Source organism: Gopherus evgoodei, chromosome 2 (assembly GCF_007399415.2).
Source record: "Gopherus evgoodei ecotype Sinaloan lineage chromosome 2, rGopEvg1_v1.p, whole genome shotgun sequence".
In the NCBI taxonomy this organism is placed as follows: Eukaryota; Metazoa; Chordata; order Testudines; family Testudinidae; genus Gopherus; species Gopherus evgoodei.
The window spans coordinates 221,600,975-221,618,867 of NC_044323.1; the positions used below are offsets into that span (position 1 = coordinate 221,600,975).

At 39.7% G+C, this 17,893-nt stretch overlaps 1 protein-coding gene across 1 annotated transcript in view; it reads left to right on the forward strand.

Moving 5' to 3' along the window:
* The window catches only part of SPIDR (scaffold protein involved in DNA repair), a 330,382-nt gene that overhangs the window by 15,093 nt on the left and 297,396 nt on the right, over nucleotides 1–17,893 (forward strand). The window contains exons 2-5 of the mRNA XM_030553056.1: nucleotides 4,786–4,941; nucleotides 6,173–6,251; nucleotides 8,695–8,880; nucleotides 11,515–11,681. Of these exons, the coding sequence (XP_030408916.1) occupies nucleotides 4,786–4,941; nucleotides 6,173–6,251; nucleotides 8,695–8,880; nucleotides 11,515–11,681 (588 nt within the window). The remainder of the gene's footprint in view (nucleotides 1–4,785; nucleotides 4,942–6,172; nucleotides 6,252–8,694; nucleotides 8,881–11,514; nucleotides 11,682–17,893) is intronic.

Consider the following 17,893-nt stretch of genomic DNA (forward strand, 5'->3'; position numbering starts at 1 on the left):
GGGAGAGGAGAGTATGCTTTATAAAGTAGCAGTTACACTACATAGGGCTTGGCTACACTGGAGAGTTGCAGCGCTGGTGGTGGGTTTACAGCGCTGCAACTTACCGTCCACACTTGCAAGGCACATACAGCGCTGCATCTCTGGCTGCAGCGCTGGCTGTACTCCTGCTCTGCCTGGGGTATAACAATTGCAGCACTGGTGATGCAGCGCTGCTTCTCCAGTGTGGCCACCAAAAGCGCTGTAATTGGCCTCCAGATGTATTTGGAGGTATCCCAGAATGCCTGTTCAGCCACTCCCAACAGCGCTGCAAATGTGGCCACACTGCAGCGCTGGTAGCTGTCAGTGTGGCCACACTGCAGCGCTTTCCCTACACAGCTGTACGAAGACAGCTGTAACTTCCAGCACTGTACAGCTGCAAATGTAGCCATACCCATAGTCTCATTCTAGCATGCTGCTCCCTACTCAACCATGAAGTACCAACCACCTGTTCTTCTGCTCTTACAGCTTCCCTACTCCATTGTATTTTTATTTTCTCCCCCCTGTGCTACATATCAGATGAAAGCATAGGGGTTCTGTGTGCCAGGAAACTTAATCAGAACTTCAAGGACAATGTGACCAAGAAATTTCATAGCAAGCAGTATACCTCTTTCTCTAGTTTTATAAAAAGCACATTAAATTCAGTTATAAAAATGGATTAAGAATGCTGTTTTACAAAACCTTTCTTGGCTTTTGTTTTTAATCTTGCATCAGAAAAACAATTGATTGTAAACTCTTGAGTAAATTGCGAAGTTCCTGCTGAGAGGATGGCATGGAGACAGAATTTAATTAAAAAACAAATTTTCCTCTTCAGCAACAGAAATTTTAGATTAACTGCATTCTGATTTCCCATTATTACCTTTTTATCTCTCATTACCAGAAGCCATCAGAACTACAAAAATTAAACTTTTTTTCCCCAATAATACTTTATACCAATATATTCATATACATGTTTAAAGGGTTGTGAAAATAACTAATCTTTCTTGTTAACTGTAAAAGATTGTTTTTAACATTGAAAGTAACAATTAGATAGACTTATTCTAAGAAGCATAAGACTGAGAAAAGCAGAACTGCATCCCTCTTAAACCATGTCTACATTAGGAAATCTTACAAATATTTTCACTTGTGGAAGCCTTAGTGTAGACAGGGGTGCAAGGGCTGATTCTATTATTCACCATTATGGTAAAATGCTGGGAACTGCTGGTACCTGCCTCCTTTACACCAAGGTTCACATGGCTGGGGATGCATTTGTAAGATTCATTAGGACAGTCAGTCTTAGCAGCACATGGGAAATCAAAATGCTGTTAATCTAAAATTTCTGTTGCTGAAGATGAGAATTTCTATTTGGTAATCAAAAAATATATAAAAATTACTTTTATCTTTTAAAAAATATTGTTACGAAGATATGATTTCTTGCTATTTACTGGCCAACACCAATATTGTGATGCTGCATAAAATTTGCATTTGGCAGGGCTTATGAATGGGGATATCTGTTCTAGGTAATGGCACAAAGTAAACCAATATAACTAGTTTTTAAATCAACATAAGACAGTCCGCAAACAAAGCTGCACCAGTTTTATTAAAATGATTTTAGATAAACTGGTACAACCTCTGTGTTTAGAGGAGTCCATAGTGTTGTGCCTGAAGTGCCAGGTTGCTTTCTAGTTACATTAAAAGTTAAATCCTCAGATCAGGCTACTGGTGGTGCTCAGCATTGCTATGTGGTTTCAGTTACTGGTCTCTCTCATCTTGAACTAGGTGTTCTAGGAAGCAAATGAAAGTGGCTTTTGTTACTCGAAAGCAGCTACTCTATCTGATTAAAGCAGTGATAGTGACTGGCTGTCCAGTTCTTGGATGAAAGAATCAATGCATATTGAGATTTGGACATGTAAAATGAAGAGAATCAACAGGGCTGTGATGTAAGTGTGGAGGACCCTTTTTCCCTTCCACAAGGTGGTAAAGTGATGAAGGGTCTTGTCCTTCTGTCCTTGAAGTAAATGAGAGTTTTGCCTTTAAGTTGACAAAAGCAGGCCCAAAGTAAACAATGTAGCATTTTATGGGCCTGATGTTATCCTTACTAATGTGGGTAGTCCTAAGTGTGAGTTGAAGGCTTAAACCCTGTGCCATTCCTGCTGGCTCTATAAAGATACTGAGTAGGAGGATTGATCGCTGTGGGATTTCACATGTGAGGACCTGGAGAGGGAGGAGCAGGAGCATATCATGATTGACTGAGCTCTGAGATGAAAGATTCAAGTCATCTTGATGTGAGTGTCTGGCTTAGAACAGAGTGGTCTGTGTGTTTGCTCAGTGTGTAAGCTTTAGTGCCCTGCACTCTGTGATGGCTCCCTGTTTAGAATCAGGACACAATGGAAAGTTTTGCTTCACATCTTCAAAACCTTCCATAGAATTACCCGTGGGTACATTTTCACTTAAATGATAATGATCTTCTGTAACAGCTTCCTTTCTGTGTAAATAGCAACTTCAGGAGAGAACCTTATGGGTAGCAAATCTGGAACTCACTCCTAGAAAGTGTCAGGATGATCATGAGCTTTGCTGCCATCAGGAAAAATTGCAACGCTCACTTGTTCCATGTAATCTTTCCACAATACAGCAATTACCAAAATAAATAAATAAATCCAAGCCCTGTTGGCTGTAGGGAAGAGAGAGAGATGTATTGTGTTCACTTTGGAATTTTGGAAGGCATTTAAATTCATGATTATGGACGCCATGAGAACTAGCTAGATAAATACACGTCAAAGCCTGCATATGTACTTCTAATGACCTTTCTGGTTTACTATATACTAGGGGGGCCAAACTTACTGGCCCTCTGAGCCACATATGACAATCTTAAGAAGTTTGAGAGGTAGGGCTTGGGAGCTGGGGGTTGGAGATTCCGCCCCACTCCTGTTGAAGCCCCGAGCCCTGCCAAGGTGCAGCCTGCTGGGCAGAAGCCCCTACTGCACTACCCCACTGCAAGGCAGACGTCCCGAGCTTCCACCCCCCATCCCCCAGTCTGATAGATGGAGAATGGAGGGGCTGGGCAGGGGGTCACCAGGAGCTGCACTTTAATGGCAAAAGAGCCACATGTGGCTTGCGAGCCACAGTTTGACCACCCTGGTATATACTGTAGGACAAGGGTTCTCAAACTTGATTCACAGCTTGTTCAGGGTAAGCCCCTAGCGGGCTGTGAAACACTTTATCTGAGCATCTGCAGGTAGGGACGCTCGCAACTCCCAGTAGTCACAGTTCGCCGTTACCAGTCAATAGGAGCAGCGGGAAGCAGTGCGGGCCGGGCCACTGCTTCCCACAGCTCCCATTTGCCAGGAATGGCGAACTGTGGCCACTGGGAGCTGTGAGGCGGCTGTACCTGCGGACGCTCTGGTAAACAAAGTGTCTCACAGCCCGCCAGGGGCTTACCCTGAGCAAGCTGTGAACCAAGTTTGGGAACCCTTGCTGTAGGATTTATAACCTTTTTCCTGTAGTTTTGAAATACAGAATGTTTTATATCTGTGTTTAACTCTACAATAGGCTCCTGACTGGCAACACATGTACCAATTCAGAGAAAATCTGAGTAATTCTTAATGATTCATAGGAATATGAGTAATTTAAATATAAGTATAACTTGTAAACTGCTGTGAAATTCTAAAGACATTGGATGTGCCAATATATGCTACTTACATCAACAGTTCTCAAACTCTAATACCTGCTGTACCATATCTAACATTGAACAGTAATGGGCATACAGCCTTCATAACGTCAATTGATTGTGGTCCATGTGCTACCAGTGGTATGTGTACGACAGTCTGAGAAATGTTTATGTAGATTAACCATTATTTTTAAAGGTGGAAGGAATCACTATGATAATATAGTCTGTCCTGCATAATACAGAATTTCACTCAGTTCCTGTAGTGGAGGAAATTACTTAGTCATTAAATGCATTGCCTTTAGCATTTTCTGCTTATTTTAAACAGGAATTACTATCTATCTGAAATGACAGGTAGTGTTTAGATTGACAGAATATAATGCAGTTATTAGTGATGAAATTTCCTTTAGACATTGTGGTTAAATCTTATTCTTGATATGTGTTTTTGGATCTATAATGATTGCAAGTGTTCAGGGACTTCAGTTTCCCATCTCAGAGATTAATAGATTCCAAGGCCAGAAAGGACCATTGTGAAAATCTAGCCTGACCTGTATAATGCAGGCCACAGATCTTCCCCAGTATAGTTCCTTTTGAACTAGAGCATATCATGCGCTCTCTTTTCTTTTTTCTCTTTTTAATTAAAAAGTCAAATGGCCAGTGATGGAGAATCCACCATCGCCTTTGGTAAATTGTTCCAATGTTTAATTACCCTTACTGTCTTATTTTAGTCTGAATTTGTCTAGCTTCAAATTCTATCCATTGGATCTTGATATACTTTTGTCTTATAGACTGAGAAGCCTATTATCAAATATTTGTTCATGTAGTTACTTACAGACTAATCGAGTTACCCCTTAACCTTTTCTTTGTTAAGCTAAACAGATTGAGCTCCTTGAGTCTATCATGCTTAAAGCATATTTTCTACTCCTTTAATCATTCTCCTGGTTCTTTTCTGAACCCTCTCCAATTTATTGAAAAGCAGAAATTACAATTCTTTGGTAAGTATTCAAACCAAAGTGGTGGTCTAGATTAACTAGACTTTACTGTATTTAAAATAAAAATAAATATGAACGATAAATAGTTTAATGGGTTTACAATTTTCTTTGTAGAGGAAACGAGCTTGGGATGCTGAATGTACATCTTTTCCAGATGAGATACCTCTAGGGTTGAGAAAAGCAAATGCTGGGACAGCAGTGGCAGCTACTTCCATTTCCAATGCATGGCTTAAATGTGGCGATGGATTTCAGAGCACTTCCATGCTTGAGGTAAAATCCTGGTTTACTTGTGGTGTAGGCTAGAGATGCAAGCTGATGATCATAAGGCTTTCCCCCTAATTTAGCTTTTTATGCACAATTTAAAAAAGAACAAACCTACTGTTTATAGCAAGCATACAACAAATCCTTGAGGCTTTAATGCGGCTTGTAGTCCTCTCCCAAAATTTCCATTGTTTGAAATATTCATGTGTTCCATTTCTTCTCCCCATATTTGCTTATATTGTCAGTTGTCCTCCTTCTCTTGGAACACCACACAAAAGTTGTGTCAACAGCATATTATTGAATTGACAAGTTAAGCAGAACTGGAAAACAAGACTGCACAAGAATTAGTTTTCATTCCAAAGTGTAATTCTCTCTGCACATGATGGTATCTTACACTTATCCTGGTCAGTACCTATCATCTGGAAAAAGCTCAAGCATCTCCAAACTATATTTATAGTATCAAAAAATAATTCCATCCGTTCCTGGGATGCAATACAGCAGCTGTTTAAAAGTTCACAGCCACACTCAACAGCAGTTCACGGTGGATTTCAGTTGATATTTCAGTTTTATGTCTCATTCAAAATGGCATTTGCTGTACCTTTACCTCTGATACCTCACCAGGATGTTTGTTCAATTCTGGCTGAGATTGAAGGAATGCTATCTACTGAATAGCCAACTCCGCATCTTCGTGCACTTGTTTTTTTCCCTGGAATCTCCTATCCAAGTACTGGCCAGGCCCATTGGTGCTTGGTTTGTGAGATTTTATAAGAGCAGAGTCAGTACAGCTGCATGCTTCTTTCCCTGCCCCTTTGAATATGTTAAGGATCATATTTTCCATCCTTCAGCCTGCTCTCCCACTTTGGAATTAGGGTACAATTGTTGCCTACCTCTCCCCCTGGCAAAATGTTATGTCAGTGCTTTGGGCAGGGAGAGGGGACATTTTCCTGACCTAGAGCAGAGATTATGCAGTTCTGAAGTTGTTGTTCCTTAGGAAGAGTATGAGGGAATCAGTAAGACTGCTTAATATATATATAATGATTTTAATAGAAAATAAAGCTCACTGACTTGAAAGTAAACTGCCACGTTAATGTGAATAAATAATGGAATAGTTCTAAGCTATAGGTACAGCATTGCTACAGTGACTATTACCCTGTTCCTTTAATCATTTGGGGTGTGTGTGTGTGTGTGTGTGTGTGTGTATATATATATATATTTATTTGTTATATTTTTTGTTATGTAGACATCAGAATCTCCTGAAAAGAAGTCTAGAGGTGATAAGCATCTTGAGCCACTGCTTACCTCTGCTGAAGGAACACTAGGTACTATCACTATTTCACATTAACATTGTAAAAGCATGTGGACAGTGCAAACTGATAGTCACATTTTCTCAGTTCTTACCTGTGACATCAGCTGCTTCCAGCTGCTGGCATAGTCTGTGCATACAGAGGGTGGTCTCTGGAAGAAATAGAACTGATCCTATCTGACTTGCACCTGCATTCCTGGTCTCCATCTTCCCTGATCTCAGGATCTCTATCTGGAGAAGGGAGGTTGCCACTGCTTCTGCATGTGCAGAAGGAGCTCTACTAATGCTGAATTTGTTGTACCGTCCTATCCTGCCAGGGACAGTATTTTAAAGTTTTTTCCCCCACACAGTTTAAAAAAAAAAACAAAAACACCTTTTAAAGTGTATAGATGGAAGGTGAGGCAGTTGTGAACTCCACTTGGAGAGAGATAAATAAGGAGACGAAAGGTGGAGCTAGGGGGAAAAGAAAATGGAGCCTATCAGCTGGATTGATGGCAGCAGCACTGCTGCTTTCATAGCCTTTTCCCTTTGTGTGAGGACACCCAGGATAGCAGCATGGAGCAACTACTATCGTGATAGGAATTGCAAAAATGGATGCAGCCATAACAGTAAATTTTGAAGGGGTAATTTGACTTTTACTGTTCAAAAACAGCTTAGATACAATGTAAAATAAGTTCTAATTTGCATCTGTGTGTATATATGTATATATATATAATATGTAAATATGGCAAAACACCTTATTCCAAAAAAGTCCCAGATGCTTTGTAGGCTTGGGAATGTAATCAGCTATTGATGAAATGCAGCTACCTCTGGTAAAACATATTAGTGTTACTATGAACTCTTAGAATTAAAAAGTGAAGAATAATGCTATATCTAGGTGAAACTTCAGGGAGAACTTAAATTTTAATTCCATGAGATCAGTTTGATCAGTTGGCCAATGATTGCACTCCATTCATGTACAAAGTGCGCTGGGATAGTGATTGTGGCTTCAGTGCTCAGAAGGTAACACTGCAGCAGCATTGTACTGCTGATCACCTTTCTGGGAACTTACTTTGGGTAGAGTATCACCAGTGGAATCGCTAACATCTCTTCCTGGAGCACCCCGGAAGGTGTTTCTTGGTAGTCTCGCTTGTGAGATCTGACAGGCCTCTGCCACTTGTTAGTATGTCAGAGTCTGCTCTTAAATACTGTTTTAAACACTTCAGTCAAAATCACTCATATTGGTCTTCCTAGCTTCTCTACCTCCTAGCCTCCATTGCCAGTCAAAGTCCTCTCTTCCTTAGAGGTGCAAGGTAGGGAAACTACTGCTGCAGACTCTTTCCACTTTTCCTCAAAGGAGTTTGAAACCCACCACAGGTTTTTCAGGCTCTTTTCAGGTGTGTCACTTCTACCCCCTGCCTCCAGTCCTTGTCTCTCCATTTTCCCCGGAGGCTCTGCTGCCTCTCTTGGGTTCCATGAGTTAAAAATAAATAAGATAATGGGCATCGCTTCTCCATGCTGTCCTTGGAGTTCAAAATTATGCTTTTCCAGATTTTTGAATGAAATCTGTGTTGGGAGTGGGGGAAGCTGATTTTGTTTTTTCTCTCCAGTACTGGTACCAAACAGCTGGATTTTTCAGAATGAAAAGTCAAACTTCAAAGTGGAAGGAAATAAGAGATCTCATTTGCTTGTGCCTGCCTGCTCTGTAAACTGAAATTCATTGTGCTATTAACCTGTAATCCTCCTCCTTTATATGCATTAATAATAATGGGTAAAAGGTATTTTGGAATACTTATCTGTTGTCTTTACTTTATCTCTAAAAACATGTTGGTTTCACCAGTTATCTGTGAATGAACAGTTTTTAATTACTCTTGAACAGCTTAATTGCCTTTTCTAATTTTGCTATGACAGAGAGGCTCTACAATTCTGCATCTTAACTTTTGTTGTTATGATAATGGTGGCACATTTGTTAGTTTTTGTGTGTAAATTACTAGACATACCTAAAAATAAATAAATCCAGGAACTGATTTTACTTTCAGGTTTTAAATATTTAAAGTGTCTCTGGAGAGGTGGAGTCTGAGGGTGACAGTGATCTAGAGGAATGAACTGGGGACTGTGTCGAGATTTCTAGTCCTGGCTCTTCTACTGACTTGCTCTGTGGCCTTGGCCAAGTCAAGTGACCCCTCTGCCCCCCATTCTTTTTCTGTAAATGGAGATATTACTATTGGCCTCAAAGAGTTGTAATGAAGATGGATAATGCTTTATATTTTAAAAGTGTAAGTGGTAAATGCTGTAATATTTTAGTATTAAGTGTGGATACTCAAATAGTTGCACCTGATATTGGGGGGGAGGGGAGGGACAGGACTTATGATTTATTTCAGATCAAAAAGAAGGCAAGTTTAATTTTAAATTCACTAGTTTAGAAACTCATATTGATTTGATAGTGTTACATACTAACACTGTCTCATGCTCTCTGATAGGAGTTTCTGCTGCTGTGAACCCAGAAGAGTTTGCAGACATAATATGGAGCTCCAGTGGCAGCGACTTCTCAGATGATGAGAATAAAATATTGATTTCAAGGTTGTATAACCAAAAGAGTCATGGTTCCAAAGCACAGAAATCTTACAGCAAGCATAACTTATTGTCCGAGGACAGGAGTAGCGAAGGTGAGTTAAAATGTTTTGCAAGTGCTTTTTGGAAAGAAATCCTGTTTGCTGAATTTTAAATATTTTATGGGAAAATCATCTGAAGTTATTGCAAAATGTTACAGCTCTGATCCTGCTCTAATTGAAGTTGGTGAAAAAACTCCCTCTAACTTCTGTGGGAGCCAGAATGGGCTATAAACAGCATTAGCAAAAGTGGACTATACACTAAAGTGTGATGGGTGGAATGGCAAGGGATAATAGTTTTTAATTTGTATTGGACAACTATTCCTAATATATCGAAATAGGATGACCTACTCTTTATAGGATGGTATACTAACTCCTTTGTCCATTCTGTTTGTGGAGTTGTGAACCCCTAGGCCTTCAGTCCCCATGCAGCCAGTGGTGCTACTGCTTGCTTTTACCTAGGGCTTGATTTCTTCCCTATGGGTGCTTGGTTTCAGATGCGCAAGCACCTCTCGAGCCCTTGATTAGAGATTTTTCCTTTAGCAGTGTCTGTTGGGCCTGCACATATGCTCTGTACAATCTGGTCCCGCGTTCCAAGGGTATGTAGGGTTGCACATGTGAACTGCCATCAGTTCCTTCTCTATCACCTCATTCTGAGATGGAATGTTAACTTGTCCGCCTGGTGTGTGCCTCAGTGTGTTTTGTAGTTTTGTTTGTTGGTTTAGAGTTAGTTATTGTTAGTATAGAATTAGTTGTAAGAGGTTTCAGTTTTTCCTCTTTCCCCAGTTTTTTTCCCCCATTTTTCCTGGGGAGTTTATTTGGCCTGGCTGGGCTTGCCAGCTTTCAAATGCTGCCTCTCCTGTCAGGAGACTGTCCCAATCAGTGGCACTCTAAGTATAGCCATTGCTTGGGAGAGTCCCGTATCTCCCAAATGTATAACTTTTTTTTGTGTGGCTCTTAAAATCTGGAGCTCAGAAGAATCAAGAGACTAAACTGAAGCTGCTCCCGATGAAGCACTCCCCTTGATCCACTTTCAAATCAGGTCAGGAGATTCCCTCCCTCCCAATGGTGTCTCTACTCTCTCTCTCTCTCCATTCAAGCAAGTGTAGACAGAATGGAGCAAAAAGTGTGTTTACTTGCTTTGCAAGCAAGACAAGATATTTCCCCTCCGGAGTTTACAATCTCAGGCCTGGTCTACACCTAAAACATAGGTCGATTAAGCTATGTCCCTCACAGGTATGAGATATTCACACACCCTGAGCATCGTAGTTAAGCCCAACTAGTCCCCGGTGTAGACCACTGCTTGAACAGAAGAATTCTTCCATTGACCTAGCTACTGCCTCTCAGAGGGATGGATTAATCAGTGACAGAAAAACTCCTTCCACTGCTGTAGCAAGTGTCTATAGTATAGTGGCATAACTGCAGCTGTGCTGCTCTAGCATTCATAATGTAGGCATGCTATTAGATCCTGATCCTGCAATTTACTGCACAGGGAGGAGGAAGACTGTTGTACCAACACAGAGCCCCTCTGACTTCAAAAGATCTTGAAATGGGATCAGCATGACTAGACCCTTGTGTCTGATGCAGTCCCATTTAAAGTAAACTAGATTCCATGTGTTTTTAAAGATAATCTTTTTTGGAGGATAAGGGCCTAAATATCCAATGTACAGCTGAAGGATAGGGACTGGGTTTCTTTCAGACAGAGCTGGGTTCTATAAGTGGAGAGAAGAGGCCTATTTTCAGGGGAAATTGGAAGAAAGAAGGGGTGAGTTGGAGGTTTGATTGGACCTGGTATTAACCTGTTTGTTCTGTCTACACTAACTGAGCTGGGAAGCATGTTCCCAGCTGTAGACAGACAGATGTTAGTCCAGTAGGTCAGACAGGGCTTAAAAATATTATTGTAGCTGGGGATAGCATATGCGGTGGCTTGGGCTATCCCCCTGAGCACAAACTGACTCAGATACCCTGAGCACATCCCCTGAGCTGCCGCTTGTGCTACTGCAAACTATACTTCTATTTTTAGTGTGCTAACTCAAGGAGAGCTAGCGTGTCTCTCTACCTGTTCTAGAAGCACAGTGCCAGCGGCAGTGTAGATGTACCCATCATCTTGTTGCTGTTGTCTGCACCTTTTTTCTTTTGGAACAACCTTCATGTGTCTTTGGTTCGTCAACTGTCTATTTTTGTTTCAAATCTCTGATGAAGACTTAATTTTTCTCTCTTATCCTTTACTTCTCTTACCCTCTGTTTGATTTATTCAGCCAAACTTGAGCTAGGGCTTTTGGAAAATGTAACTAGATAAATCCTAATAATTAAAAACCTGCTACCTTCTTAAGGAGGATACTATCAGATTGCAAACCAATCAGATTGTATATGGAAATAGTCTGTCATGTTGAGATTTGCCTCCACAAAAGTTAGCATTTACCTGCTATTTAATTTTATAACTGTACTATTTAGTTCTGCAAAGTATATTAGAATTCAGCTTTTTATGGAAGATGCTATCAAAGTTGTTTTGTGTGTTATGGAAAGAGTAAGAAAAATATTGGTTGAATGTACACAAAATAACATCACTTACATTTTTGAATTAGAGATAATTTAACAGCATGTTTACTATCACTGTTGAATTTATAGTTATAGATAGCACACAGACTCATTAGGAAAAATGTCTTTAATTTTAACAAATACTTCATTAAGGTGAACTACAGTTCATTGACTGGGAGAAAGACAGTGATCCTGGGAATAGTGGTGATGAATGCAGTGGATCAGGAAAAGATGACAGTGCATTGGACATATCAGACTCTGATTCCTGTGCAAGCAGTAATTATCCACCCCTTGAAGAGAAGGAAGGTGAACTTCTTAAGGTGAGAAAATGTTTCTGCTTAAAAATACCAAAGCTTAACTGTACAGCTAAGGTTTGGAGAACTGATTTGGGTGGGACATGAGGTTTTTTGTTTTTGTTTACCTCTTCTCCCTAAAAGAGAGCTTCACAAACAAGAATATTTCAAATTCTCATTCTTCCCCAAACTTACAAATAGGTAAGCAGTGTGGTCAGTGAATAGAATAGTCGACAGGGCGTCTTGTTGTTCTTAAATCATCACATGAGATCTGATTTAGAAAATAAAATTGTTAATTCATAAGAAAGTTATACAATGTCTTGTGCAGTTTAAGTGGCATGGGTTTTTGCCTTAAAGTCAGAGTGCTCTGCCAAAACAGGCTCTTCCAGTATCAGACCTTCCCGCAGTTCCCATTAACTGGGAATGTCCAACTGCGGCCATAGGGAGCTGAGAGGCTCCATGCCTGCAGACGCTCCAGTTAAACAAAATGACAGTGTATTATATATTCAATTCAAGATTCCGTAGAATTTAAAATCATCATCAGATTTTGGTGTAGACCCGTTTTATAAGCCGCTTCTTGCTGTATCACTTTTTTACGAAAAATATTCGGCTTATGAACAAGTACATACGGTAAATTTCTGGAGGATAGGTCCATCAATGGCTATTAGCCAAGATGGTCAGAAATTTATGCTCTGGGTGTCCCTAAGCCTCTGACTGGCAGATGCTGGGACTGGATAGCAGGGAATGGATTGCTCAGGAATTGCCTTGTTCTGTCCATTCCCTCTGAATCATCAGGCATAGGCCAGTGTCAGATGACAGGATACTGGGCTTGATGGGCCATTGGTCTGATCCAATATGGCTGTTCTTATGTTCTTAACAAAATGGTTACCTGTTTCTTCCCACAGAAGATCCATTATCCTTCAGGCACCAGTTTTACAAACACTGTCTCCAAATTTGCATGTCTAAATTGTAGGTGCCTGCATTTTTTGGGTGTCCCAAATCTTGGATTGGTTTGTGCCAACTTGATTTTTGTGCTTCAGCTGGGAAATTAAATGACAATGGCTGTGCACGAATGCTATTTGCATGCAGAAAAACTTGATGTTTGAAACTGCACTCATAAAAATAAGCATACATATTTTAGGGACTGGATTGAAGTAATTTCTAATATTTAGCCGTTGTATTTAAAAGTTAATAGTACTGTACAAGTATGTTCTCAGAATTTCCAGTAGAGGGTGCCAAAAATTAACTATTCAGTTTTACTTTTCAGTAACAAATTACTTGGGCATTCTAGAGAAAATTGGATTTAGAATAGTATACTCTTATGTAATTGGATACACTTAATGCCCTGTAGTGGCAATTAGACATTGTGCAGGTTAAATTGTCCAAAAGGGGTTTGTGTGTATAGTGGGTGGGATGTTATGATGAATACAGATGTCAACATCAGATCTGACATATGAGCAGACATAAGGTATGGTGTGTTATTCTAGATAAAAGGAAAAACAAGCAGCATATCTGTAGTAGTAATGATAATAGGAGTGTGAAAACAATAGGCCAAACTAAATTGTATCACAACTTCAGTTAAATCAATTGAGTAGCAACTACTTTCACCAGGCCAAGACTATGAAAAAAGGATCGGTCTGAGAATAAGATTTCTGTTTCCAGTCTAATAATCAGAAGTGGAGTAGAATCACTGCCAAGTAGCAGATTCATCAGCCATGTTCTAGTGACTAACATCTGCTTCTGGCTAGTTGGTTATAGACAAGGGTGAAGGGACTCCACTCCCAATATCTTGGAGAAAAGCCTAGCCTTCCTGACACCCTTTGCTATGAAGGGAAAGGTACAGGGCTCTTTTCCAGAAAACTGCTTGTGGAGCCATTTCTATTTCTTTTTTTTAATTTGCCTCTGACTAGTAAGATGTCTTATAAACTTGATGCTTCATCCCTTCTAGATACTGTAAATAAGGAGCATTTCCCCCTGCAAGGGTCCCAGAGCTTGGGCTGCAGCCTGAGCCCAAACATCTACACTGTAGTTAAACAGCACTTAGCCCAAGCTCTGTGAGCCTGAGTCAGCTGGCACAGGGCAGCCGTGGGTTTTTAATTGCTGTGTAGACCCTCTACCCTTTCTTCCACCCTCCAGTTTAGGTTTTTCACCCCCTTTCAATTTCTCCAGTGCCTACATTTTGTGCCCAAGCAGCAGGGAGACATTAAATGTGATTCCTGATCGTTTTGCTGCTATGCACAGGGTTGAGTAGTAGCAGTGAAACTGAGAAGCTTGGTTTTCATTTTTGCTGCTGTTTGACAAAGCCATGAACAATAGTGGAAACATTAGAGCTGCCGATCTGTAAATTCAGGAAGACTGTACTGCTTTGGTTTGTTTCAAAAGGAAAGGCTATCTTCACAATCATAAGAGTTTGAAGCTTTTTTAATGGAAATTTAAATTCTATACAACTCGATGGCTTGGGCCTCATGTTATCTAGGAATAACTTCCCACTCTACACCGGCAAGTAAATTTTTCATGCTCTGCCAACTAGTAATCTTGTTACTGTTGTGGTAGATCACCTGAAATCAAGTCAAAACTGATAGTCAAGGCAGACAAGATTACATAAATCTGTAAATGGAATAGTTGAGGAGTTAGATGATACAATTTAATGGATACTTAGTGTATAAGCTCTCAGTTGTCAAATCATTTCCCAAATCTGACCAGCAGAGGGAGAAAGGCTGTCCTCCCAGATCTTCCCCATCCATACTATGTCAGGTGTCAGTGGGTGATGTGTAGGTAAGTACATCCTCACCCCTACACGCTCTTCAAAGCACCATCGGGAATCCTGGGCAAAATTAATACAGGATGAACTCAAATGAACTCTCTGCACATGGAAATCCTTTAAACTTTCTTAAATGTGGAATTTGGGAGTCCTAATAGCAGAGCTGGAATGGAGTGTCCCATCTCCACCTCATACTATCCCAGGAAAACACACTTAAGGTTTGTCTATACATGACAGTTTGCCACTTTAACTATACTGGGATAATGAAACTGGTACAACCTGTTCTACCCCAGTGCGGCTGCAGTTATACCAGTATAGTTGATTCCCCTTTCCTGTATGGAATAAACTATACCAGGGGTCGTCAGCCTTTCAGGAGTGGTGTGCTGAGTCTTCATTTATTTACTCTAATTTAAGGTTTTGCATGCCAGTAATACATTTTAACATTTTTAGACGGTCTCTTTCTATAAGTCTATAATATATAACTAAACTATTGTTGTATATAAAGTAAATAAGGTTTTTAAAATGTTTAAGAAGCTTCATTTAAAATGCAATTAAAATGCAGAGCTCCCCGGACCAGTGGCTAGGACCCGGGCAGTGTGAGTGCTACTGAAAATCAGCTTGCGTGCTGAAAGCGGCACACGTGCCATAGGTTGCCTATCCCGGAGCTATACCAATATACAGCACCTTTTATACTGGTACAACCCCTGCATCTGTGCTAGGGGTTGTACCGGTACAACTGTATTTCAGAAAAAAATCACACCTCTAAGCAGAATAGTTTATACTGTTAAATTGTGTGTAGACCAGGACTCGGAGGATTCCTTTTCAGTTTTCTTTCTGACAGAACTCCCTTTTGTGGAAATTTCCATAGGAGTGGTCAGTCTGGGCTATACTTCAACTCTGGGGGCTAGCTCATGCAGGAAGTTAAATCCCCAGTGTAAATTACTGGCTCCTTATAGCTTTGGCATATTTTGCCGTGCTATGCAATATTTGGGACTTGCACCCTTGTAGGAATAATTCAGGCAAACTATTTGAGGAAAAATACAACAGAACTGAAAATACGTGAGAGGTGTTTGCTTCATGAATGCATTTTGTACAAGATTAATCTTTTAAAAGGCCTGTTAATTTAGTCGCCTAACACTGCAAATGGGCAACCATTTGAGATAAAATATTTATGTAGTATTTACTAAATCTTTGAAACCTAATGGAGTGTCTGCATAATTAGAAGACTTTTTTGTGTGAAACTTATTTTCTACTACTCAGAAATATGCTACACTCTATTAGGTTCTGGAGGGTTAGCAATTCTGTCAAAATATTTTTCTGCAATATTTATCCATTTTTACATTGTGCTAGACCTCTAATTTCATGGGCCATTTTAAAAATGAACAAGTTTGTGACTGATACACCAATAGGTTTGGTCTGAAAATTACTTCTCTCCAGTGTTTTGTTACAAATAATTTTTAAAAGAATAAGCCCTCACCCTCCTTTTTAAACAAAAATGTACAAGCTAGATGTATTACACCAGGATCTATGTGCGCAGCTTTTACTTATGTGTAGGCCCTGCACTTAAAAAATAAGAGGATAGGATTTTCAAAGTTGCTTAACATTGGCCTAACTCTGCTCAGTCTCATTAACTTCAGTGGGAGCAGAGCTAGGTCAATACACACAGTTTTGAAAATCCTACACAGAGTTGGATGGATTGTGTGCTTTTTTTTTTTTCCTTTTGGTGAGTCAGGGAAAGATCGGGGTGGAAAGGACATGTTGCTTTTTGTTCAGATACAAAAAAATCCCTTAATCTATAACTGACTTGATTTTTTTGCTTAAGAAAATGAAGGACAGACAATACTGAAGGCCTGGCCCAGGAATAGTCTTCCTCAAGAACTTCCAAAGGGGCGGGGAGGCACTAGCAGCCTTTTCCTTGGAGATTCTGGTGTGCAATGATGGTGACCTCCTTTCCAGTATACTTATATAATGCTTTCTAAGAGGACTCTGTTTCCTTCAACACAGATCTATGAGCACATTTTACTGCATTACAAATAGTGGTTTGAATGACCCAACCAGAATGTGGCCTTCGCTAAAAGCCTCCTCTCAGAGATAAAAGACCTCGAATGTAATAAAAAAAAAGACTAATCTCTTAAATATTTTAAATTTTAAATATTTTCATTCCAAGGGATTAAACAGAATCTAATGTTGTTCAAATCAGATTTCATCCCTCCTACCATGTGGCTTCCTACACTAGGAACTGCCTCTCTCCATGCCAAGTGGCCTCCTTTTCTTCCATCAGATTCCTTCTAAAATAGTTTTCTGTGAAGTCTTCAGCATTAATCCCCCTAAAGTAGGTTAACTCTGTTTTATTAAAATATATAATGTCTGCCTCAGTTGGAGCCTGGATACTCCTCTAATGTCCTGTATGCTTAGACTGTGTATTGTCTATGACTGGTGTGTGGCCATACTTGCTCACTTTTTGTGACTAGCCTCATTTAGGCCAGAGGAATTTAATTACATGAATGAAGTGAGGAAAATTTGTCCCCTAAATTATGAATTTCTTGGCGCAGTGATCATATTTTCCTTTGTATGTACTGTGCGGAATAAGTAAGGCTTAATAATTATTTAAGGCAGACTCTTTGTTGCAAAACACACTTAATAAGCCTGCCTGCAATATATCTTTAAATTATAACATCTAATCTGGATGCAAAAGAATCCAGCAAAAAAAGCTAAGTTTATAATTTGGTAAAACATTTTTTTCCCAAAGGAATAAATAGAAAACGTTAATCGTTCCCAAATGGGAATCTTGTTGTAGGAGGATATTCCTTAAACTAGACTATTGCCAGGTTTTAAATGTTTCAGACTTCACTGAAATGTATCATTACTAGTATTCTAAAAGCCCTGTTGCTTTTTGGCATTGCATTGGAAATGGGAGCTTTAAATGATTTATGTAGAATAGAAAATACGCTTCTGTGCAATTGTCTTCCCTTAGTGAACAATGTTGAGAAGTTCTTCCAAATACACACCTTTCAGTAGTATGTCAGGCTTTCTGACCTACCAGAATTGGGGCCATGGATGAATCAGTGATTGATATACTAGTTTATTGCTGCCGCAGTAACTTAGCTCAAAAATGACAAAATAGGAAAGTGTAGCAAGTGATTTGCTTCTCTCTCTCTTTCTATGCCCTGGTCTAGAGTGAATTAGATTTTACATCTTCGATGGTATCCCAAAAATATCCCTCAAAGGTGAGCAGTATCTTGAGCAGCCTGTCATACAAGTATTGTGCATATATGTGGCCTTTCTCTTTTGTCCTCATCGTCTTGCATCACTATACTTTTTCTACATGTAAAATTAAAACTGAATCTAGCACCTATCTTGTGCAATACAGTTAAAAATAGGTTATTTTAGGGCATTGAATCATAATATCAAATGGAATCTGTATCAAGTCAGATTGATAACTTAAACATTGATAAAAGATTGTTTGTGTTGCTGCAAG